At 43.8% G+C, this 26,698-nt stretch overlaps 1 protein-coding gene across 1 annotated transcript; it reads left to right on the forward strand.

The window, feature by feature from the left end:
* The first annotated feature begins 7,429 nt into the window (after positions 1-7,429).
* Positions 7,430-26,332, forward strand: RNF10 (ring finger protein 10). Its single transcript, XM_089653294.1, has 17 exons — positions 7,430-7,967; positions 12,075-12,256; positions 12,353-12,549; positions 12,640-12,730; positions 15,400-15,584; positions 17,313-17,449; positions 18,971-19,131; positions 19,325-19,444; positions 19,970-20,177; positions 20,254-20,387; positions 22,448-22,565; positions 23,700-23,801; positions 23,976-24,137; positions 24,220-24,305; positions 25,411-25,468; positions 25,552-25,707; positions 25,787-26,332. Exons 1-17 carry the CDS (start codon positions 7,859-7,861, stop codon positions 25,858-25,860), a joined length of 2,280 nt encoding a protein of 759 aa, XP_089509420.1. The 5' UTR covers positions 7,430-7,858; the 3' UTR covers positions 25,861-26,332.
* Positions 26,333-26,698: the final 366 nt, after the last annotated feature.

The following is a 26,698-nucleotide window of genomic DNA, read 5'->3' on the forward strand; positions in this document are numbered from 1 at the left end:
GCTTGAGGCTCCTGTGTCGACTGTCAACAGGTATAGTTTACCCAAGTAGACAAAAGAGGCTACCTTGCTGTAACCATACTGTGAAGTGCTGCTCATCCCTCAGGTGACTTCACAAGGCTCAGCCATTCCGTCGCTCTAGGCCTGCCCTGGCCCTTCATTTCTAGAACTGGTAGATTTACCATTGAGTCTGCCAGTTTAGGAAAGGAAGAACCTGGGGCTGGAACAGATGGCTGTGGATCATTTGACAATCTGAGACATTATCTCTATTCACCTATTCTGGAAGCTGTAATCTGACTCTTCCTCCTACCAATAATGCAGTTGGGACACCCCATATCTGCATTCAGACTTTTCCTCCCCCACACAAAACACCCTACAATCTGTGAGTCCCCCTCCATCCCCACCTGTACCTGGCACCCTGCAATCTGTAATTCTTCCTCCATTCCCACTTGTACCCAGTACCCTACAATCTTCGATCCCCACTCCTCCATCCCCACTTGTACCTGTCACCCTGCAATCTGTAATTCCCACTTCATCCACCCATTACCTGGTATGCTGCAATCTGTGATTTTCCATCCCCACTTGTACCCAGCACCCTGCGATCTTTGAATCCCTTCCACCCCCTGTACCTGCTATTCTGCAATCTGTGATTCCCCCTCCACCCCACCATACCTGCAATCTGTGATTCCTCCTCCATCTCCCCTGTACCTGCCATCCCGCAATTTGTGATTCCCCTTCCATCCCCCCCTGTTCCAGCCATCCTGCAATCTGTGATTCCCCCCCCTCCACCCCCCCCCCCCATACCTGCCATCCTGCAATCTATGATTGCCCCCTCCACCCCCCCCTCCCCCCAGTACCTGCTATCCTGCAATCTGTGATTCCCCCTCCATCTGCCCCTATACCTGCAATCTGTGATTCCCTACTCTACCCCTGTGCCTGCCATCCTGCAATCGGTGATTCCCCCTCCATCCTCTCCCCGCCATCCTGCAATCTGTGATTCCCCCTCCATCCCCCCCCCCCTACTTGCCATCCTGCAATCTGTGATTCCCCCTCCATCCGCCCATGTACCTGCAATCTGTGATTCCCTACTCTATCCCCCTGTGCCTGCCATCCTGCAATCTGTGATTCCCCCTCCATCCCCTCCTGTACTTGCAATCCTGCAATCTGTGATTCCCCTACCCCCCCTCCCCTCCCACACTTGCCATCCTGCAATCTGTGATTCCCCCTCCACCCCCCCTGTACCTTCCATCCTGCAATCTGTGATTATGCCTTCATCCCCCCTGTACCAGGAACCCTGCAATCTGTGATTCCCCCCTACAAACCCCACCTTTAACTGACACTCTGCAATCTGTGATTCTCTCTCCATCCCCCCTATACCTGGCACCCTGAAATCTATGATTTCCCCTCCATCCCCACCCATTCCTGGCAACCTGCATCTCCCTTTCCATCCCCAACAACTGGAAATCTGTGATTCCCCCTTCATCCCCACCATACCGAACACCCTACAGTCTGTGACTTCTACTTTGTGACATGCATTGCATCAACCCTGTCCCTTGTCTTCAGTATTCGTATGGTCAAAAGGTGGCAACCCCATGTCCCTCACCCCTGTCACTGCTTCTCCCTGCACTGTATCAGCCCTGGCAGACATCCCATGCTCAAAATAGGGTGTGATGACATCAGCACTGTTTGTGTTTTTAGGTAGGCTAATCAGATGTATTGTTTGCCATGCATACTGACATAGCCAAATTAGGTCTGGGTATATAGGCATCGATGATGGTCAGTCATAAAAGGGTTAAACTGCAGACTGATAATTTGCACAGTGGGGTTGATTTACTAAAGACAAATAGGACTGTTCACTTCACAAAGGAATTTTCCCCACAGCTTAGTCAATGAGGTGAAAACCTATTGACTTCCATGCAGCAAAAATGCTGTTTTTTCCTTGCGCTTGGTTCTTTGCAAAGTGAAATTTCACTCACTTCATTCACTAAGCTGTGGGGGAAAATTCACTTGCAATGTGCAACTTCCCTTACAGTGTGAATATCCTTTTTGCCTTTAGTAAATCAACCCCTACGCATTCCAGCTTGGGTGGTGTAGGATCTGTGAAAGGTGCCGATTGCTGCAATCCTTGCACTCACTCCATACCAACATCCTTGCACTCACTCCATTCCAACACCCTTGCACTCACTGGGAAAAAAAACCCAAAGTGTTTTCCTACTCTCACCTGCTCCATTCGAACCTGCTCTGTACAGAATGAGAAGGAGACCTTGCAGAATGTGGTGATGTAAGGAAAGGTTTTTCCCTCCTTCCTGGGGCACAGACAGCAATAAGAACATGACAGGTGTTCTAATCCCTCTCCAATCTAAAACTAAAAATACATTTGCCTTTAGTTATATTTTAAAGGACAGATATAGCTACAACACATCAATTTGGAAACATGATCTGAAAATAAGAAAAAAGCACAGGACTTGGCAACAGAGTTTCAAAAGTTTCATTTCAGCAGGGCGCAGCCCGTCTTTCTCAAGACATGTACATGAGTACACCCCTTTTGAAAAGTAAGATTTTAATCAATATCTCAATGAACACAAGAACAATTTCCAAAATTTTGACAAAACTGAGTTTCATAGAACATTTGTTTAGCTCATTACATGAAAGTAAGGTTAATAATATAATTTAGAGTACAAAATCTTACGTTTTGCTCAAATTAGTTGTAAAAATGAATACACCCCACAACAAAAACTACTACATCTAGTATTCTGTATGACCTCCATGATCTGTAAGGACGGCACCAAGTCTTTTAGGCATGGAGTGACTTAGGCAACATATTGCAACATCTATAATTTTTCCATTCTTTAAGAACAACCTCTTTTAGGCCCCTTTCACATGAGCGTTCCGTGTTTTCCATCAGTTCAGTCACGTTTTTTTCAAGCAAAAACGGATCAGTTTACATCCATTTTGGATCAGTTTACATCCATTTTGGATCAGTTTACATCAGTTTTTTCATCAGTTTACAACAGATTTTTCATCCATTATTTTACAAAAGAAAAATAGGGTTCCGTTCAAAAAAAAACAGATGTTAATGGATACGGACATGAATGGATGTAAACAGATGATTATCCATTTATATGCACTAGTCCATAGAAATACATAGGTGTCCATTTTTCATCCGTAAACGGACAGATGAAAAATGGACATACGGAACACCCGTGTGAAAGAGGCCTTAGAGCTTGGATGCTGGATAGAGAGTGATGCTCAACTTGTCTCTTCAGAATTCCCCATAGATGTTCGATTTTGTTCAGATCAGGAGACATACTTGGCCACTGATTCACTTTCACACTGTTCTTCTGCAGAAATGCAACAGTGGCCCTAGATGTGTGTTTTGGATCATTGCCATGTTTGGAAAAGTGCAGGACGACCAGGAGCATGGAGTGATGGTAGCATCTTCTTTTTCAATATAGAGCAGTACATATATGAATTCATGATACCATCAATGAAATGCAGCTCCCCCACACCACTCATGCAGCCCCACAGAAGGACACTGCCCCCACTATGTTTCACTGTAGTCACCATGCACTTTTATTGTACTCCTCACCTTTGCGACGCCATACGTTTTTTGAAGCCATCACTTCCAAAAACATTTATCTTGGTCTCATCACTACAGAGTACAGAGTCCCAGTAGTCTTCTTTTTCAGCATGGGCCCTAGCAAATTCTAGGCAAGCTTTTTTGTGCATGGGCTTTAGGAGAGGCTTCCTTTGTGAACGACACCCATGCATGCCATTCCTGTGCAGTGTACGCTGTATTGTCTCGGGAAACAATCACCCTAATTTGGCTTTCTACTTCTTTAGCTGACTGCAATGAACTTGCATGCCGATTGTCTTCAACCTTCCTCATCAGAAGCTCCTGTCAAGATGTTAACCTCTGTGAACAGCCTGGATGTCTCTGTGTGATGGTTGCAGTTCCATCTTTGTTAAATTTTTGTATCACTTTTGCTACAGTATTCTGAGTGATAATTAAAGCTTTGCTGATCTTGTAGCCTTCACCTTTCTTTCTCAATCCTTGTGACATTTCTTTTCCATCTGGTGCTATTGCTGACAGCATGAAATGGTAAGGGGTTTTCTTTGTTAAGTAACACCCTTTTATAATCCACTGTCTGCTTAAACACCTGTTTAATGAATAATTAGACTCACTTGTAGTTGAATTTTTGTTAATTAGGATTCTGTTGTCTAAAATGTCGCTTTGCTCCTTAGGCTTCTTTCACATGGGTGTTCCATATGTCCGTTTTTCATCTGTCCGTTTACGGATGAAAAACAGACATCCATGCATTTCTATGGACTATCGGATGTAAACGGATGATCATCCATTTACATCCAGTAATGTCCGCATCCGTTAACATCTGTGTTTTTGAACGGAAGAAAACCCTATCTTCCGCAAAAAACCCTGGAACAGAAGAAAAACGGATGTCAGCGGATTGTATGCAGCCCAGCAGGTCAGGAAAGGGGGGGGGGGCGCTCCTGAACCATACCAGGCCACATGCCCTCAACATGGGGGGGTGCTTTGGGGTGGGGGTTCCCCCCCAAAGCACCTTGTCCCCATGTTGGTGGGGACGAGGGTCTCTTCCCCACAGCCCTGGGCTGTGGGCAGGGGGAGTCTGTGGGCAGGGGGGCTTATCGGAATCTGGAAGCACCCTTTAGCAAGGGGGCCAGCAGATCCTGGCCCCCGCATGTGAATGAGTTTGGGGTATATAGTACTGCTACCCATTCACAAAAAATAAGTGTAGAGTGAAAAAAGACAGACAGTCTTTGCCAAGTCCTTTATTAAAAGAAGGAAAATAAAAGAATATCCCCCGAAGTAGATCCAACGTCAATCACGATGCCCACGGCCCTGAAAAAAAAAAGAAAAAAAAAAGCTGATGCTGGCTCCCAGCTGTCTGACTGCTCCACTGGCTTGACAGTTCTTAAATATGTAAGGGGCGGAGCCACCCAGTGACATCATTGACCGGGGCTTGCTGGGTCAATGATGTCACATGGGAGCGGGGGCACATACATGATGGCCCCGCCCCTTACATATTTAAGAACTGTCAAGCCAGCGGAGCAGTCAGATGGCGGGAGCCAGCGTCTGGAGCTGAGCCTTTTTTTTTCTTTTTTCGGGTGGCGGTGGCAGCGGGATCTACTTTGGGGGAACATTCTATTTTTCATTTTATAAAGGACTTGTCAAAGACTGTCTCCTATCTTTTTTCAAAGTACAAGTTTTTTTTTGTGAATGGGTAGCGGTACCATGTACCCCATACTCATTCACATGGGGGGGGCGGGATCTGGGGGCCCCTTCACTAAAGGGGGCTTCCAGATTTCGATAAACCCCCCATCCGCAGACCCCCACAACCCAGGCTTGTGGGGAAGAGACCCTTGTCTCTATCAACATAGGAACAAGGTGCTTTGGGTGGGGGGGGAGCCCCGTGCCCCAAAGCACCTCCCCATGTTAAGGGCATATGGCCTGGTATGGTTTCAGGAGGGAGGGCGCTTGCTCGCCTTTAACCGGCCCTTGAGGCACTATTTCTCCCACTGACACAAGACACTATTCTGTCCACTGACACCAACAACAGGGCATAACTCCTGCCACCAATTTCAACAATGGGACACTATTCTTCCCACTGAGACCAAAGATGAGGCACTATTCCTCCCAATGACACCAATGACGGGGCACTATTCTTCCCACTGATACCAATGACGGGGCACTATTCTTCCCACTGACACCAATGATGGGGCACTATTTGTCCCACTGACACCAATGATGGGGCACTATTCGTCCCACTGACACCAATGATGGGGCACTATTCGTCCCACTGACACCAATGATGGGGCACTATTCCTCCAAGTGACACCAATGATGAGGCACTATTCCTCCCACTAACACCAATGATGGGGCACTAATCGTCCTACTGACCACCAATGATGGGGCACTATTCCTCCCAGTGACACCAATGATGAGGCACTATTCCTCCTACTGACACCAATAATGAGGCACTATTCCTCCCTCTGACACCAGTGATGTGGCACTATTCCTCTCATTAAAAACAATGAGACACTATTCCTCCCATTGACAGTAATGATGAGCTACTATTCTTCTCACTGACACCGATGAGGTATTATTCTTCCCACTGACACCAGTAATGAGCCACTATTCTTTCCACTGACACCAATGGTGAGCCACTATTCTTCCCACTGACACCAATCATGAGACATTTTTCTTTTTACTGACACCAATGATGAGCCACTATTCTTCTCACTGACACCAATGATGGGGCACTATTCCTCCCACTGACACCAATGATGGGGCACTATTCCTCACACCGACACCAATGATGGGGCACTATTCCTCACACCGACACCAATGATGGGGCACTATTCCTTCCACTGACAACAATGATGGGAAACTATTCCTTGCACTGACACCAATGATGAGCCACTATTCCTTCCACTGACACCAATGATTAGGCACTATTTCTCTCTCATAATACCAAAGATGAGACACTGTTTACTTCCACTGATGCCAGGAAAAACTGTACTCCCACTGGCCACAGTCTGGCCCCCTTAAAGTCTTAAGAACAGTAAACTGGCCCTTTGTTTAGAAAGTTTGGAGACCGCTGCTCTAGTCCAGTGGTGGTCAACTTTCTGGATATCGGGGCCTCAAGTGCAGCCACTGATATCAACAAAAGGGCCACAAATAGAATTCAATGAACAGAGACAGCAGATGCACAATGGGATATAGTCAAAGACTATGTGTGCAATACAAGAGACAGTCAGAGACTGTGGACATGTTACAAGAGATGGTCAGATACTGCAGACATGGTACAAGAGCTGGTCAGAGACTGTGGATATGATACAAAAGATGGTCAGAGACTTCATATGTGGTACAAGAGATGGTTAGAGACTGCTCACATGGAACAAGAGATGGTTACAGACTGCCCACATGGAACAAGAGATGGTCATAGACTGCAGATATGTACAAGAGATGGTCAGAGACTGCAGATGTGGTACAGGAGATGGTCGGAGACTGATTAAAGACTGTAGGAGACTGTCAGAGACTGTGACCATGTTACAGTAGTAGTTTTAGACTGGAGGCATATTACATGAGACTGCTGGAAATCACTACTATAACATAGCAATAAGAAAACACGGATCTGTGTCAGCAAGGGCCACAAGAGCAGCACAAAAAGTGGCCCCTGGTTAGCAGCTTTGGCCCCAGGGCTCTGGTCCCTGCCCTCTTCCTATATCCCCCCAATACGTCTTGTTCTATACAGGGCCAGCTACATCCCCCTCTCCATTCTATACATACAGGCCAGGAATGAGGCTTGTCCCAGCTGTCACCCTCGGATACTACAATTCCCAGCAGCCTCCCCGGCCCGGGCACGCCCCCTCTATATAATCTCGTCATCCGGGACTCTGGCACCGTCAGGCGGTCAGTCGCCATTACAGACGCGGTGTCCGGTGCTCTGCTCCTTTCCGGAGGGGGCAGCTCCTGATCCTCTGCTCAGGCCCTGAGAGTCCCCACGGGGCTCCCACCACCCGGGTCCGCTCCCCGCTCGGGACCGGCCGCTTTCCTCCTCTCCTTGCCGGATCTGTGAAGTAGGCCAGCAGGGCCCTGTACCGCCCGGTCCCCTCGTAGCGTCCTGTGGGGCCCTCCGCTCCCTCATCCCCGCACCTCTACCGCCCTTCTTCCGGCCTCCTGTCTATTTCTCTTTCTGTCTGGGCACACAGCAAGATGTCGCCATGAATCGCGCTCCTCGTCCCCCGGCTCTCCTGAACGCCATGCTCCTGGCTGCCAGCCGCCCCCTGCACGGTGCTGCCCCCGCCCTCCCCGCGGTCTATGCCGCTCAGCTCGGCCACAGACATGGATCCCGGATCCAGCAATCCCAGCAAGACCCAGAACCGATCGGCCTCCACCGGGCCTGCCGGGGACTCTAAGCCTAAGAGTGGTAAGGAGCCGTGTGGGGGCGGGGCCGACAATTCTCATGGCCTGTCACTGCACCGCGCCTGTCTGTTATTTACTAATTGTGGGGAAGAAACGTACAGATTTATAGTGTATACCCACACAAAACTTTTTTTTTTCTCTCATTTTTTAATAGTAGAACCCCTGCCAGCTTTTACTGCTATCCAAGGCTCCATTCCAGAGATTATCCTCACTTCCTGTTCTGCTGGCAACCAAACAGGAAGTGAGGGCAAATCTTCAACAGAGACACAGGTGGATGTTACTCTATTTGTACAGTAATGGCAGATCCTTGGTCAGTTTCTGTGCTATTCAGAGCCTCAGTAGAGATTATCCTCACTTCCTGTCTGTCTGCCGGAAATTCCCAACAGAGTCCCAGACAGGTTTTGTTTTTTTGGTAGGGGAAAGCTTGAAGCAGTCAGGTTTTAGGCTCCATTCACACTTGTGCACCTTTGAAATCGTATGATTTTCATTGCAACTTTACAGTGCGACTTTGGCTGAGTGCAACGTTGGCTTTGACCAAGATGTTTGTGCTGTACGAAGTCACACATGAGTTGCGTGTACAACATTCAGGTGCAACTTTCATGGGACTTTGGAGCAATTACATTGAAGTCTATGGCCATCGAATCGCATGAAAATTGGACCAAAGTACTACTTTGAAGTCGCACAGATATGAATGGTACTCATTGGGAAACATGGGGTGCAACTTGTCATGCAGCTTTAGACCCCAAAGTTGCATGACAAGTCGCACAAGCGTGAATGGGCTCTTACTGCTATCTATGGCTCTGTTCTACAGACTCTTCACTTTCTGTCTTGCCAACAACCATTTACCAAACAGGAAGTGAGGGCAAATTCTCAACAGAGACACGGGCTTACTTTTTGTTCGTATAGTAAGGGTAGATCCTTGGATAGAAATTTACTGCTATTCAGAGGTTCAGTAGAAGATATCCTCACCTCCAGTCCTGCAGACATTATATCAGACAGGAAGTGAGGAGACATCTAGAGCCCTAGACAGAGGTTAAACTTTTTTTTTTTTTTCTTTTGGTAGGGGAAAGCTTGCACCAGTCAGATTTTACTGCTATCCAGGGCAACATTTCAGAGATTATCCTCACTTCCTGTCCTGCTGACAACCATTTACAAGACAGGAAGTGAGGCAAAATCTCACAAAGACAGAAGCATTTTTTTTTTATTTAGCAGAGGAACGCTAAACCCTGTCAATATTTTATTGCTTTTCAGAACTCTGAGCTTCTCCTCAATTCCTGTTTTGCTCACATACTTTAGATTGTACACCCCTTGAGGGTTAGGGACTGATGTGAATGTACAATATATATGTAAAGCACTGCGTGAATTGACGGCGCTATATAAGTACCTGTAGTAAATAAATATATCAGACAGGAAATCTCCAAGCAGAAGCAAACTTTTTTTTTTTTTTTTTTTTCCTTAGAGGAAGGTCAGGTTTTACTGTTAAGCATGGCTTTATTACAGCGTTTACACCCCCTTTCTGTCTGACAACGATTTACCAGATAGGAAGGGAGGGAAAAACAGACAAGGAAAGAGGCACCCTTTTATTTATAAATCAGCGGAGGACAGAACCTCTGTCTCATTTATTTCTTCATATGTTTGTTTCATATTTTCTCTCCCTTCCGGTCTTGTGAAACCATTGCCAACAGAACAGTAAGTAGATTTCTTGGAGCCCTGGATAGCAGTAAATACCCACAGGGGTTCTAATCCTTCCTTCATCCAAAGCTAGAAATCATTTTTAGCTTCACATACTTTAAACCAATGGTTGTCAATGTATGAGCTAAAGGGGACCTCAAATGCGGCCTCTGACATCACCAGAGGGCCGCACATAATAAACAATATATGTAATGCTTGAGATGACTGTCAAAACTGCGGACCTAATAGAGGAAATGGGGGTCAGAGAGCCTCGTGTAACATTTTTCCAGTTTCATATTGTCTTCTGCAGCATATCCCTAGTCACAAACTTAGAATGATGAAAACATTTACAGCCCTGAATCTGCTGGAGCAGACTCGCTCCCTTTCATGGCTGGCCTTTGTTTCTGTCTTCTGCTGTTTTGCCACAAGCAGGTTCTGTTTGACCGATTCTTGGCCAATAGCAGATTGATGGCTGGGCGGCCCGTTGTTCCTCTGAGTGGACGTCACATGATGTCGTCCTATTTGTGCCGCTCGTGCATGCTCCTGGTTGGGTGATCTGTGCTGAGCTGTGTCATCACTGATCAGGGTAAAGAGCCAATAACATTGGCTCTTTACCCCAATTAGCTGTGTCCAATCACAGCTGATCACATGTAAACAAACGCTAGTTATCAGCGTTTCCTTTCCACTTGGAATATAGTTGATGAGAATCAGCAGCATATTAAAGCTGTAGTAAACACCGCTTGGTCACTTTTGCCTACAGGTAAGCTTTATAAGGCGGCTTACCTTTTAGGTAGGTAACGTGAATATCTCCTAGAAATGGTGCACATGTTTTGCAGCAGGTGACATCACCGACACATATGCGCCATGCTCTGTATTTAGGGCACACTGAATGTGTCGACAATCCTGAGCACTGTGCTGCGATTGTGACTCCCATGCTCATGTGCTGAAGTGAGAACATTGTGGCTCAGCCATTGAAACAAAGAGCCTGTGAACCCTGAGGGAGGATGGAAGCCCTGTCAGTGGTGACAGCTTGCCGCTGGAGGGATTAGTTTTACAGGAAAGTGAGTCATAATGCACTAGTGACACGTGACCTAAGCCTGCAGGAGGACCATTTTTTTTTTTATTTTATAATATATTTGAAGACTAAACAACTGCTTTCAGTCACAAGCTACCAAAAAGACAAGTATACTCCTTTCAGTAGGTATGGTTTTGGAAAAGGCGCCCATTCTCTTCAGCAAGCTGTGCTTATCCCGGCACATCACACTGTTTACTTTTTCTCCCTCTCAGAACTTTGTTGAACTGTCACTCATGACATTTCAACTGAGTTCTATTAAAGAGGAGCTCCAGTCTCCCCTATATTAAAAAAAAAAAAAAAAAGTCAGCAGCTACAAATACTGTAGGTGCTCATGTTTAACATAAGGACATGCAATGTCCTCACCCGAGCTGATTCTTTAGGCAGGTGCCGGCATCTTGGGTAAGGGAAACCAGCAGTGAAGCCTTATGGCTTCACAGCCATTTTCCTACTGTGCATGTACAAGACACGCTGCGCTTTGTGACTGGTCCCACAGTCTTCTGGGGCTAGCTAGAAGGCTGCAGGTTAAGGAGGAAGGGCCAAACGTCCATAGAAATCATTGGGGTGATCTGACTGGAATTGGGAGCAGTTACCTGCTTCCCCCCCCCCCCCCCCACAAAAAAAAAGTTCCAAATATGTCATTGCAGGTGGAGGTTGCAAGCAACCGGAACATCCCCTTTTGGGCAAAGTTCCACTTTAGATGCAGCGGCATTGCAATGTAGTGGTTCGCTTCACAACCCACTGAACTGAATATGTACTGCACACGGTACCTTTTTCAGTGCAGACCACAGCAACTGACACCATTTAGTCCTGACTGTGAGTTGGGGATGCGAGCACAGCCCAGCTGCATTTGGTGTGAACGGGCCCTAAAACAGTAATTTATTGCAGGATCGCACAAGCAACACTGGTCCAAATAACAGCCTAGAGATTATGTATCAACAGCCTGCTGCAGATTTCAGACACAGCTGCATGCATTGGTTCATAAAGTGTAACACTTCTTTAAACATTTTATATTAGAACACTGACTTCAGACAGTGCTAAAGTACATGATTCACATATTTTGTTTGTGTAGAAGTAGTTGAAAAGATAAAAAAAAAGTGGTAGTTGGTCTGAGCTGTGTTACCTGATTTACTCTTTACAATCTGATCTTGCATGAAAGGATCTGCCTAAACATTGCTCCACCCAGCTGTGCTTCTACAGATAACACCCTGCCCTGTCATAAGGATATTCAGTGACGTATTTGTTTACAGAATTTATTTACAGTGGAAGGAAGCAGTTTGCAGGGACAGGCATTTTCTCTGCCTATGGAAATAGTACATGGCTTTGTCTTCCAATCTTATTCGGAGCTTCCATTTATTTGTATTCTAGACGGAAAAAGTGGCAGCAGTTCAAAGCAACGCTACAGCCGCAAACGTGAAAATTCTTATCCCAAAAATGAAAGCTTTGCCGGCCCGGCCCGCCGCTCCGGTCCACAGAAAAGCAAAACTTTTAACAAGGTTCCACCTCAGAGAGGGGGCACTAAACAGTTTACCTATGGAAGACGAGAAGAGGTAAGGGCCTTGTAAGCAAGATCTGGTGTGTTTACAGCTGGGAACCGCGCATTGAAAAGTATTTGGTAGATAACAGATCCCGCTTTTTGTTTATAGGTAGCAGAGACTCAACGGGCAGAGTTCAGTCCAGCCCAGTATTCAGGACCTAAGAAAATAAACTTGAACCACTTATTGAACTTTACCTATGAGCCCCGAGGTCATCCTGGTGCACATAGAGATAGCCATGGAAACTGGAGCAGACGCAACAAGTGGGGCCACAAACCATTTAACAAGGAGTTGTTTCTGCAAGCAAAGTGAGTTTTTATCTTTTTTATTTTTGTAAGTTATGTAAATGTGTTCTCTATCCTGGTATAGACTGGACTGATCTTTGATTTTCTCTGTAGTTGTCAATTCGTTGTATCGGATGATCACGATTACAGTGTCCATTTCACTGATCCAGACACTTTGGTTAGCTGGGACCTAGTGGAACAAGTGGTCAGTATTCCTATCTTTGTTGTGGTGTGTTAACAAAAATGACATTGGAAGATAATGTATTTGGTAGAGATGAGCGAATCGATCATGGCGAAGTGGAATTCGTTTCGAATATCAGGAAAAATTCGATTCGCGCCGAATCCGAAAATTAGCAAACTTCGGATGCACGAATCGAATTTTCCCAAAAATGGCGGCGACATGTGTGGCAACGGAGCGGGGATCTCTGGGAAGGCGCGCTGACCCATAATGCATTCATTCATGACATGTGATCGCATTAGCCAATCAGCAGCCAGCCAGCACTGTGTAATGGTGGAGCTATAAATTGCGGCCATCTTACAATTCTCCATTAGCCTCCGGTCATTCAAGAGAGACCTGTCTGTATTAGGGACAGAGTTAGGGCCAGAGAGACTTTAGGGACACAGAATCGTTACTCAGGGACACAGAATCGTTACTCAGGGACACAGAATCGTTACTCAGGGACACAGAATCGTTACTCAGGGACACAGAATCGTTGAATTAAAGAGTATGTCAGACAACACGCAGAGGAGTGGCAGAGGAGGCAATGTTTCAGGAGCGAGCAGACGTGGCAGCAGAGGAAGGGGTCGAGGCAGCACTAGTCGCAGCCAGAGGCCAGTGCTCCCGGTGTCATCCAGCGGTCATGTCTCCACCGACAACCCTGCCGTCATCGATTGGTTGGCTCGGTCGTCTTCCTCTTCCCAGGTCACCTCTGACACCTACAGCCAACGGTCGGTGGGTACGTCAGACACAACCGTTAGTTGGCATGGCCTGGGAGCAAGCCCACTGAAATCACGTGTCCTCTACCTGCCCCTGTCCTTTGGTGTTCCCTCACCAAGCGAAGTATCGCATGCTGTGGGCTCAGCCCCACTGTACAGTGAGGAAGAGCTAACAGAGGGCGGTCAGGAACGGGGGGAGACATCCGCCTCTTCAGCAGCCAGGCGAAGAAGTACTGGCGAGGAGAGTGGCTCGGTAGCCGGTCTAGAGACAGGTCTGTCTCCTGACCCACACGCAGCCGAGGGGGCTAGTAGTGAGGCGGAGACCCTAATTGATGATGATGAGGCTGATCGCACTTGGCAGCCTCGTCGTCATCTGCCAGGCCCGTAATCTGCCATGGGCCCCCGTACCGACTCCTCATGCTGCTGCCAGGCCCGTAATCTGTCATGGGCCCCTGTACCGCCTCCTCATGCTGCTGCCAGGTCCAGAGTGTGTCATGGGTCCCTGTACGGCCTCCCATTGCTGCTGTCTCCATCGCCACACTCTGCCATGTGCCACTTTCAGGTCTCCTCACACTGCTGGTGGGTTCCATTTTGTCATAGGGTGCTGTATGGCCTCCCATTGCTGCTGCCTCCACCGCCACACTGTGGCTCCACACTCTGGTTTTGGCCCGTGACTGCCCAAATGAATGAAGTGTGCGGTGATTCTAAGATCGACGGCACTCATCTGCATGTCATACTGACTGACAGTATTATTTCTCTTCCCCAGCAGACTCCAAGGGCATTTAAATTAAAGGTACAGTGTTCTGCACTAATATAAAGGCTCTCTGAAGCCTAGAAACACCCTTTTATAAGTTAAATTCGCAGCGAATATATTCGACTCGAATCGAATTTATTCCGCGAATTCGCCGAATCAGCCGAATCGAATTTTTGAATAATTCGCTCATCTCTAGTATTTGGTAACTGATATCTATTGCAGTTTGTTTGCTTCGTACAGTTCCCATAGGTTCTGGGTATGGGTTTATGATGTGACGGTTGCCTTCAGTCCCCACCCACTCCATAACCCCACTATGCATGAATGATAGGCTGTTCTGATGAGGGAAAGCGCTGGCGTTCTTTTTTGCACTGTCTCACTGGCCAATAGATAGTATAGAGCAGACAAACGTTCACACTTCCAGGAAGTGTTGAAGCTTTGCAGTTTATTGATAGGGGGGTTTCAAAGCTGTTGCAGGCCGCCTATGCAGGTGCTGCTAGATTTTTAAGGAGCCCTGGCTTCACTGCATTCTCTTCTGCCTTTAAAAGGTAGAGAGAATTATAAATATATCTATGGAGCATGTACACCTGTCATGATACAAATGTATGGCCTGCTTTTGCAGATCTCTCCTTTTTGAAGTTGCCTGGCTTTCATGCTGATGCTTTGAACTCAATACTTTGAGTTTCTGACCTGGAAGTGTAGAGACTGAAATTTGATGCCAGGCAGTTAGTATCTTTAATAGGAGTTCAGCAATGGCAGTCTCCATATGCCTCTAACTGGGCACATTAAAGGAAAACAAAAGTGGCCGTTTCCTTATTTCTGTACAAAAAAATGCTATTTTGCTGCTAGGTAGTTAAAAAAAAAAAAAAAAAAAAGTCACGTTTGGCTGCCCTGGTAACCAGGATTTATGCAGCTTTGTTTTTTACTATACACTATGTAATGATCTGTGCCATGTTTTAGGCAGAGACCTACTGTGGGAGTGTCTGTGTGTGGTGGGTTTTTTGTTTTGTTTTTTTACTTTAAGAAACTTTACTCTGTAATTCATGAAGATCCTGTTTGTATTTCTTACATGTAAACTATAAGGACATTTAATATTTTTTAATTTGTGGAAAAATTGCAATATCTTTATATGGTGGGGGCACTATTGTCCATTTATACCTTGGTAATTGTCTCCTTCATTTCCACAGCGCATTTGCAGCCATGAAGTGCCCTCCTGTCCCATTTGTCTTTATCCCCCGGTTGCTGCCAAGATTACCCGCTGCGGGCATATTTTCTGCTGGGCTTGCATCTTACATTACTTGTCACTGAGTGAAAAGGAATGGAGTAGATGTCCAATTTGTTATAGCTCCGTTATGAAGAAAGACCTTAAAAGGTAATTTAAATGAAGACCCACAGAAGCTTTAGTTTGACTGGATTCTGTTGAGCACAATACAGTTACAGCAGAATTTGATAGCAGAAACAATGAAAGGTGATAAAGTGGAACTAAACCCTCCTCTCCTTTTAAACCATGGAAGCTGCAGTCTTAGCCTCTGTTTGATCTGCAACTGCCATGGTGCTGCACATGTGATCAGTTATGATTGCACCCATTTGATGGTTTCACAGTTTGGTTGAAAGCACAAAGCAAATGTGACAGCTGGCATGCCAGGAATATAACAAATTTTTTTCAAACTGTTACATTGATGGGTTGAGTTCTCTTTTAAGGCATCTAGCCACCAACAATGTATATATTTACATTTGTACCTCTGTGGCAGTTATAGTGGTAAGTTGTGTTCCTAAATTCCATTTTTTGTGAAACTTGCTATTGCTTATAGGTAGATCTAAATAAAAATGACTTGGATAATTATGTGATCGTTCTAACCGTAATCTTATGGCACTTTCTCATACTGTCCTAATGCAGTTTTGGAGGTTCTTAACTCCTTCCAACCCCACTCCCTGTGGCCCTTTTACCTTGGGCTTAGCACTTAGACTTCCCGATCACTGACATTGGCTGTCAGAGTGGTAATGACCTGGAGCCCTCTCCCTGACTCCCAATCATAGAGACCTGGTTATGTCTGTAACAGCTTTGGCCTCTGTGCTGTGAGTGTTGTCACCGCTGAAACCTCTGCCACCATTGACATTGAGGACCATCCTCTCTGTCACTGCAAGCATGCATTATGTGGTTGGCAAAAGGTTAAAATGAACTGGCTCCTGTAGCTTGTAGGTGCGGGGATCATTTTATCCTCAGTGTCAACACCAGAAGCACTAAAATTTGTTTTCTCTGCAGTTTGGCTCACCTTGCTTCCATATTCCAACCTTCTAATCTCTAATGTAAACACAGAGAATATGTTCTGAGGGGGAAGAAGTATGAACTAAGCTGAGGAGAGCAATTCCACTGCTTCTGGTGTGAAATGTGAGACCAAGGTCTTTAGATCTTATTTACATCTTAAGAATATTTGTGGATAAATGCCCATTTTGATGTCAAATTTTGATTTAGTTTTAGTCCTAGTCTTTTGACTAAAATGCCATTTTAGTTTGTCTTATTTTAGTCATCTGAATTGTTTGTCAAATTTTAGTTCACTAAAATCTCCAGTATCCTAAACAAATATTACTTTATGAAAAATAGAAGTGCAACTTTAAAATATAAAAAAAAAACACAAACTGTGAACTCTATTGGCTGTAATGCCATTGCACATATTACCTGAATAGAAAAACTTAAACCATTCTCTGTTAATAATGAAAACAAGTATCAAGTAACAAGAGTAATGCTTTTTGACAACTGTTAATTTTGACGGCAAATTTCAGTTTAGTTTTAGTCCGTGTTTTGACTAAAATGTAGTTTTAGTTGTAATTTAGACCTCTCAACTGAAACAGAATGTTATTTTTGTTTAGTTTTGCTCACTAAGAACATGCTGCAGACAATAACTATAAATATTTTTGACGACGAAATTAACACTGGCCCATTGCCTGCCAATGGGTTTACGCTAATTTGATTTCAACCAGTACTTTTTGTTGTGTTTGTTTCCATTGGATTTCTCCCACAATTTAGAAACTGTTTACTTGACTCCCAATTAAATTGGGGAACAATGTGGGTTAAACTTTTCTGTTACTGCTCTCTTTTCAGTGTTGCTGCCACAGAAACTCGTCTTTATAGCGTGGGTGATACCATCACGATGCAGCTAATGAGGAGAGAAAAGGGTGTCCTTGTGGCAATGCCCAAATCTAAGTGGATGAAGTTGGATGAGCCTATTCATCTGGGAGGTAAAATCTGATAGAAAATGGGGTATACGTGAAGGAATTAAGTTTATGAAAGTAAAATCCGGTTTGAGTATTTTTATTAACCGTTTTAGCTCCGCCCTATAGCAGAAATACTGCTGCAGGGTGGCAGTTGTGCGCAAAATCACGTGTATGTATACGTGATTTTGCATTTCTGGGTAGGGGACGTGCGTGCACCCTACCCACGCCACAATTCACGGCTGTCAAGCGTGGGGAGCTTGTGCTTTTGAAAATCAACAGACTTGCTGGCTGGATCACTAGATGAATATAAAAGAAAAGGCCTAAAAAAGAAAATTAATGCAGACATCACATCTAACAATCGATAAGCTGCAATATGATAAATGTTTACTTTTAGGTATAATACCTTTTTAACCGCTTGCTGTCCGCCCTATAGTAGTAATATTGCTACAGGGTGGCACGGGTGCGCAAAACCGTGTGTGTACGTGATTATGCATTTCCGGGTAGGGGGCGTGTGCCCTACCTGCGCAGCTGTTCGTGGCCTCTGCTGTCAATCACTGGGTCCCGGCCGGTGATTACTCGCTGACACCCGGTGATCGAGGCACATTACCAACAGAGGGAGAGAACTGTAAGTAAATAATACAGTTCTCTCCTGTCAGCTCCTGCATACTGCTATGCATGGCTTTGCATAGCAGAGCCATGCAAAGAAGTGTGCTTACAGTGAAGCACACACAGCATACAGGTAACCCTTTGCCCCAGATGTTAACCCCTTCATGCCCAGTGCCATTAGTACAGTGTCAGTGCTTTTTAGTGCTTTTTTATTTTTTATTTTTTTTAGCACTAATCACTGTATTGCTGTCACTGGGGAAGTCCGTGACACAAAGTCAGTCGTCCAAAGTCCAAACCCCGCCCCCCGTGTCAGAATGCCTGCTGCATTCGTCACCATTACTGGTTAATAAGAAAAAAAAAAAATCGTGATGTGTGGTTATACTGCCATTTGTAAACACTATAACTTTCACATAAACCAATTAATTTACATGGATTGGGATTTTTTTTAGAATACATTCTGGCCTAAATTTGATTTTTTTTAAATGCTTTTTCTTTTTTTTTTTTATTACTGGACATGTTTAATAGCAAGTCAAAATGTTTTTTTTTTTTTCTCAAAATTGCCAGGTTGTTTTTTGTTTTTTTTTGTTTTTTTATTTATAGCGCAAAAAATAAAAACCGCACAGGCGATCTTATACCACTGAAAGAAAGCTCTATGCGTGGGGGAACAAAAAGGATGTAAATTTCATTTGGGTGCCATGTTGCATGGCCACACTATCAGTTAAATTAATGCAGAGTCGTAACACAAAAAATGGCCTGGTCAGGAAGGGGGGTGGGGGGTAAATCCTTTGGAGGGCAAGTTAACATAAAACATCTAGCACTGAAACAATTGCTTACAATATCCTAAAGATTGGGTACTGGGGTGAACGTAATAGGCCTCCACTATTCTCATATGTAGTTAGGAATATCTTTTTCTGGATTACAATGGTTGTTCTTTTCCAGATGAGGAACATAGTTTGTTCTCCAAGCTTCTTCTGGCTTCCAAAAAGCAGATCTTGAAGCAGGTCATAAATGAAGAGAAGGCAGCACTTCTGGAGCAGTACAGTGTTGAGGGGGAAACTCCTGAAGCCTGTTTTATAGAAGCTGCAATTCAGGATTTAAAGGTTAGTTCAGTGTTGGTAGGTTTGCCAAACACAGGGGAAATACTCTTTCAGTGATCATTGTTGGGGGTGTAGTGATTGTGGCCTAAGGTCACAAAGAATTGAATACATAAAGCATATATTTTATAAAATGTAATTTCTTGGTTTGGTCCTATACTGCATTACTAATATGTGCACTCTCATTGATACGTTATAGGATCGCCAAGACCTCCTTCAGGCACCCTGTAAACAGGATGATGGGTCCACTGAAGCCAACACTGAGGTTTTGGAGGTGGAGACACACTCTCAAGAGAAAAAGTCAGACTCTGACTATAGTGTTAGTACCAAAACCATTTATATCTATCTTCTTCAGAAACTACTGTACGTCATCTATAAACTTAAGCAAAGCCATAAGAAGGTTTTGTTTTTGTAGAATGGTAAATGGCTGTTGAGTACAATATCTTGTTCAGCTAAACAGTAGAAAAGCTTGAGATGTATATTGAGCTCTCACTTATGTAACTTGTAGAAACCATATAATGCAGTGGTGTGAAAGTTTGATAAGGACATATTTTATTCCATTACTACATTGCTAATGCTTAAAGCTACATTTTTGATTGATACACCTGCATTCTGTTTTTCTCTTTTTTTACATTACAAAGCTTTAATAAACTAAAAACCACGTTTGGTGTATCACCATGGAAACAAAAATGTTTAAAATAACTAAAAAGCTACACAACATGTGTTTAAGTTTAAAAATAGGCAAGAGTATAGTGTGGGAAATGCTTAACTAGTGTTCTTGAAAATAAACACAGATGGGAGAGGTCACTGTCCACTTAGTATGCTTTTCTTAATTTCCTAACAGGTAGTGCATTATGTGTCTGCTTTTGATGAGGAGGTTGAGGATCCAATATGTGAAGACTTGTGCCAGTCTTTAGAGTCTGCAAGCTTGGCACCTGTGTCTGCTGAGGGCAGTGATGTACCCACAGAGGAAACTACTTTTTCTCAAAAGAGTAAGCCTGCAGCTGTTCCATCCAGCTCTGGACCACCTCACTACTATTACTTTTACCAAGGTTTGTTTAGCAAGTTACTGCCATCTGAATTCAACAGTTTACATTTCCAAACAGTAACCAATCCTTTGCTCTGCAGCTGTAGACGGTCAGCACATATATCTGCATCCAGTGAATGTGCGCTGCCTTGTCCATGAATATGGAAGTCTGGAGCAATGCCCTGAAACTATCACTGCTACAGTGGTAGAAATTGATGGCTTTACTGTGACGGAGGTGAGAGATTATCTATTTGCAGTACAATCAGGTGTGTAATGGTATTAATGTTTTTAAATTTATTTTGCTGCTGTGTTCCAACTTCCTGTTAGAGAAAGTTGCTCACATGAAGTAGTACACATGACTACAACTAGCATGCACTACTCATTTCAAACAAATGGAAGTGTGTGTGGGTGTGTGGCAGCGTTCTGGGGCCTTTGGAGCATGTTGCAAGGATGCAGAAAAACCGTAATAAATTCATGAAAAATGGATTACAGGAACATTAAGTAGCAGATGCATATAGATTATTTCTGGAGAACTAGGATATTTAGTGTTCCTTTAGTTGAAGCTGTGCTGATGGTTAAAGTTGTAAACTACTGGTGGGGTAAAATGCATGTACCTTCAGATATCTTCCAGAGTATCCCAAGAGCCTTAAAACCCTGGGTGCTCAACAACACAAATTGTATTTTCGGCTTCAAAGGGAGCTCTTGTGTTCTCTGCATCTGAGCATTGGTCATGATGCAAGGCCTAACTTACGGAAGGGTCAGACCTCTGACTTCAGACGTGAAATTGCTTTGTATTTTTGGATGGAGTGAGTATTGTAAAAAGCTCCTTAGTGAGTCCCACAGGATTCAATAAAAATGTATAGTCCACTAATCTGGTAAATATGTCCAGGATAATGAAACCTTTTGGATTGAAGGGGGGGGTGGGTGTTGAGCTAGCAATAGATCAAAGTTCAGCAGCGACTGGCCAAATTTCAATTCATGTCTGGCTCTTCCTATTCATAAGTCACAGGCTGCAGCTCTGATCAATATGTTTGCCCTCCGTCAGGATGCTATTACACAGAAGGAAGGATTCCTGCATCCACCTCTAATTCGTGGATGGGGGAATTAGTTCAGTTTCAACCCACTGTCTGGGGAAAAAAAACAAGCCATGTATGGCCAGCTTTTTAGTGTCAGAGCTTTGTGACAACGTTAAAGCAACCTGGTTTCATGTATTTGAGGAACAGAAGGAATGTGGTGGGCTATAGTGTTACTGGTTCTCGTATGTGGAGCCTGAAATTGTGTACATTAAAAGTCAGAAAACCCATCTTTTACATGAATTCTTCCTGTTTCTCTGAATGTTCATGGAGGGTGAAATACAGCAGACCACTGGGGTATAAGCCTTGCCCTTAGGAGTGTGGACCACAAAGACAAAGGACACTGCTATTCCCTCATGTAAGCTGTATGATTGCTAAGTAAGTGTGCACTTAGTTTGAGGTTGGTGACATAGTACATCTTAAACAGTTCACTTTCACCAAAGAACTGCCTATGCAGGTAAAGTGGACAGCTCTGACTAAAATTGAATAATGCTTTTGCTATAGGTGTAGGCCATATACATATCTCATGAAGCCTGACTGGAATTCTCCCAGGACATTGCTAAGTGAGGCCTACATGTTACTGCCCACCTCCTCCATCACAGGAGTGAGCTCTCAAATGTTGAGCTCAGAGCTTCTGTATCAGGAGAGAGAGAGAGTATGTAAGGAGGTCTGAATCAGAGAAAAAGCTCACCCCTGTGATGATGGGGATGGGCAGTAATGACTAGGCCTCGCTTAACAACATCCCAACAACGTCCTGGGAGTATTCCAGCAAGGCTTCATGAGGTAGGTAAATGGCCTACACCGATAGCAAGGACATTATTCAACTTTAGTCAGACGCACAGTTTTATCTAGATGCCCCTTCCTGCATAGGAAATTCTATTTTCACTTCCCATTTGGAGCTTCTGCTCCTTCTGGCCTGTCCTTGGAGTGTTTTTTCTGGCTGTCAGCATTATAACATCAGGCTCCCAAGCCTGGTGATAAATTGCCAGGAATACTTTTCATGCCACCTCTGTCCTAGTCAGTGTTGCATCACATCCAGAGATTCACTGTAGGTTCCCTGTTGTAAGCTTTGTTTCAGAACCTGCATGATGCATCTTTGTAGCCAAGTAAATGCAGTAATTGCAGGTCATTCTGTGGTTCTGTGCAAACCATTGCAGTAATTCAGTTGCAGACTACAAATTTATGAATTAAGATCCTGAGGTATTTTTTCTGTTACTTTCAGGAGGTGCGCAGACGTCACCGTTATCTCTGTCATCTGCCTCTTACCTGTGAATTCAGTATTTGTGAGATGGCACTTGGACCACCTGCTGTTTCAGAGCAAACTTTGTCTTACTTTGCTGGTAAGTGGAAAACTGCTGGATATTTTTTGGGAAATTTAAATAACATGTCATGCTTTTTTAGCTCCTTTTCCGTTCAGAATAAACTAAATTATGTCCAGGATGTTTGCCAATACAAAATTTGTTTTAGTCAGTATTTTGTTAATTTTACAAAGAAAAGTGATAACTATTTTTTAATGAATTTTTCAGGCTTAGGAACTGTCATCCTGTTCCTGGCTTTACTATCAAGGGCCACAGGTGAAGCAAGTATGCAACCAGTAACCTCTGAATTGCCACCCTGCTTGCTTGTTCCAGGCCTTTGCTATAACTCGTAGTTCAAGTCCAGTTTTTAAAAATGAACCCGAGAATATTCTGTCCCATTAACTTTTTCTCAGTGGTTTACTCTAAAATGATGGTGGTAGTTTTATTAGTTAAAAAAAAAAAGTTTTTTTGTATATAGATGTTGAAGAGGCACATAATAAAACCTGTAGTACCAAAGCTGTATTCTCCTTTGGAGAGCAAGGAAGGGTAGGACTTAGGGACATGTGTATGTTTTTAGCTTTAAACTTGATTTCTGTGCTAAAAGCAAGTATGCTTAGGAAATCCGACCTCACAAACTTGTTTACTCCTGTCAGAGACCTATAGCTGTTGCTCAGTTCTTGGCTGCATTCCTCACCTGGGAAGCAAAGTTTAACAGATCTCTGTGGTCTGTTATCCAGTTATATAGCATAGTATTGTGCTTTTTCAGCTAGGCACACCCTTTTTAGACCTGCTATTTGAAGAGTAATAATAATGTGTCCTTTAGCCTTATAATCAGTGATGCAGGAATGTCATAAGTGACATCAGTGTTTGTGTAAATACCTACTCTATTTTTATTATTATACAGGTTTTATATAGCACCAACAGTTTGCGCAGCGCTTTACAAAATGAAGGTAGAGATAACAGTTGCAATACAATTTGGTACAAGAGGAAACCGAGGGCCCTGCTCGTTAGAGCTTACAATCTAGGAAACTAGAAACAGATTCTATAGTACCCTTTTGATCAGCACCAGCAGTCTTTGTATGCGAGTCTATTTCAGTATATAAAGTAAAACAAAGTCTAGCATTCTCATCATATTCTCTGTAAATTATGCCTAATGCTTTTACATTTCTCCTTTAGATGAAGTAGAGAAGAGAAAAAGGCAGCGGCAGAGAAAGGCACGCGACGAACGTCGCAGAGAGAAAAGAATCGAGATTGAAGAAAACAAGAAGCAAGGAAAATGTAAGCTTGGGTCAGGACTAGTCAGTTTCTGTTCTATGCTAGTCCATAAACCAATCTCTGCAATATTTTAATGCTAAATTGTTGAACAGAACTTTGTCCTTTTTTATTGTGCTGTAAAAATTGCCAGTCTTTTATACAGGGATGACTTAATGTTGTGCGTTTTAACATTCACAGATCCTGAAATGCATATTGCCCTGGAAAACTTGCAACAGTTTCCTGCAGTGAGTTCCTCTGCTGAGCTCACATTCCCAGGTTTATTTTCTGTGCTGTCCACTGCAGATTCACAAAGCTCTATGGCACTTTCGCCACTAAGCTGCAGCCCAGCTTCACAGACTGGTAAGTATCCTGAAAACAAGCGATTGTGTTTTGACCTGATGAAAACCATTTACTTCTGGGTTAATACATTTTGTTTTTGTAGGTCCCATGTTTTGCCAAGGTGCTGAAAGTCCCATTGATCCTCCTGCAAACCCAGAGGACAGTGGCCAGTGTCCTTCCTTTGCTCAGGTGAGTCATAGTAAGCTTCATTTCTTGGACTAGAAAATGTTTAAACTTTTTTTGAAGGCTTTGTCTCTTCCTCATTTTATGAGAAGTATGAACTTGTAAATAAAAAATAAATAAAACATTTATACTAGCCTAGGTGGATGCAGCATCTGTCAATCACCGGCTCTGCAGTGAGAACTGAGCAATCAAACCCCACCAATCACTCCCCCTCTGGTCTGTCAGTCTCTGGATCTCTGTTCTGCCCCTCCAGCACTTATTCGAGCGCTGGGCTGTGAAGGGGGTAAAAGGGGCTGGCTCAACCTCTGTATCATGAGAGGCTGAGCAACCTGTTGATCCAGACTTCTGGGTGGATTTTTTCAGAGTCTGGACTGGCTCTGATGTCAGCAGACAATGGGCTTAATCCTGCTGTCAAATGAAAGCGGATCACAGGAGTGCAGAATGAACTGCACTCCTGTGACCTACAGGAGAAGTATAGCCAAAATAGCTTTGGCTATACTTCTCCTTTTATTCATGCACTCAAAGACCCATTGGATGCTGACTGCATCCTGTATAGAGAGATCTTCTAATTCCTCCTGATTCGGAACAAGGCATTGCTCTTTTCAGTCCTTAGTGCCAGCATTTATTAGTTCAGTGCAAGAACCGTAAAGTCAAATCATAGCCTTTTTAATGGAACTATGCTGGGTAGTAGGCTTTTATTGCAGAAGATACTTGTCTCTTTTGCAATAAAAGTATCTTGGCAGCAATTTTCTAAAGTGTGTGTGTGTTCTTGACATTTTTGTGCCAGGATTAATTAACTTTCCTACAAACCCAGAAAGACATGAAAGCATCCGTAAGGGAGCAAAGCTGGAGGAGAGGTATATAAACTACGGTTTAGTTGCATTGTAAGTTGGCATTAGTGGTTTAAACATTGGACTACTCATTGAGGGGGAGGAGTCAAATTGATGGGCGGGATGTGGTTAGGCAGTCATTCGCCTTCCCTGCAGTCTTTTTATATACAAACAGTATTTTTTATTACGCTTAGAGCTGTTAAATAATGGTCCAAAAACACCTTTTCCAATTTGAAAATCCTTTTTTCTTGTTTTATCTGAACTGTTCTGTTTTCTTGTAGATGCTAAGGGTTGGAAAAGCAAAATCAGAATCATGGCCCAAAGCTGCAATAAAGAAAGGTCAGCATGTCCTACATTCCCCCCCCCCCCCCCCCCACCTGTTTATAAACAAGGCACCTTACTGATTTTATCTTCATGTTTAGAAACTCCAGCAGTGAGCACAGGCCCTGCAGACAGTGATGGGGAGAGTGATTGCTCTGAAAGGGTCCCAGTACCAAGCTTCCAGAATTCATTTAGTGAGGCCATGGAAGCAGCCTTTCTGAAGCTGGACTCTACGCTTCCTACTCCTCCTTTGTCAAGTAAGAGTGCTTCTGAAAATGGTTATGTACTTTTTCTTCTTCAAGCCCCTTATTTATTTATTTTATTTTTTTTTTTCAGTTGAGAAAGGAGGGAAGAGAAAGAAGAAGCAAAAGAAACTTCTGTTTAGTACCTCTATGGTTCACACAAAATAAACAGCACATTTGATCTGATCTTCATCTTCCCATCTTCTCTGCACTCATTGCTTAGTATCACTATCTGCAGTATTTGATTTTTTTATTTTCTTTATTTGCCACTGGTTGGATGGGTGTGTGAGCCATAATCTGCTTACACAATGCTAATTTCAAGCTCCTGGGTTGTAGGGCAGAATAATGGTGTTGGATGCAGTGTATAACTAAGAGTAGTGTGTGTTGCTGTGGAGCAATTGAAGGTGAGCAAGTTGCAATGCTTAGCAGACCTGAACTGATGGGCTTCTTGCTGTTGAAAAAGGTATATGACATGAAACTAATGGCTGTGGGCCTGTGTATTAAATGGAGGCCCATGTTCTGTAGTAAGCTTTTTCTTTGAAGATAGGCATCATTACTCTGGTTGTGGCTGTCATGTGAAAGGAGTCTATTTTTTTTTCTCAAATTGTAGATTTAAACAATAAATTTCTTGTAAATTAAATGGTCTAGTTTAGTTTTGTTCGTTTTTACTTTCCATATTGTGGGTTCTCGTACTGCAACTGTAGTTTCAACAGTTCAAAGCAAGTCAACGCCATAGCCTAGGTTCTATTTAAAGCAGTACTCAAAATACAGTTAGTGGTATTAAACCCAAAAGCAAACCTTTATTATATTGCAGCTTACCAATGCTTAGATGTGATGGCTAGGTTTGTTTCCTTTTTTTTTTTTAGGTTTTTCTCTTCTATTTTCATCTAGTGATCCAATAAAAATCCTAGATTGGATGCACCTTTGTCAAATATTTCAAAGAAATCTGACCTGGTGTTCGAGGACATGGGAGTCCTTGGGGACCCTATGGACAAGAAAGGGGATG

The sequence above is a fragment of the Staurois parvus genome, unplaced genomic scaffold (genome assembly GCF_062004578.1).
Source record: "Staurois parvus isolate SC_StPar_1 unplaced genomic scaffold, SC_StPar_1.0 ptg000704l, whole genome shotgun sequence".
NCBI classification, from domain to species: Eukaryota; Metazoa; Chordata; class Amphibia; order Anura; family Ranidae; genus Staurois; species Staurois parvus.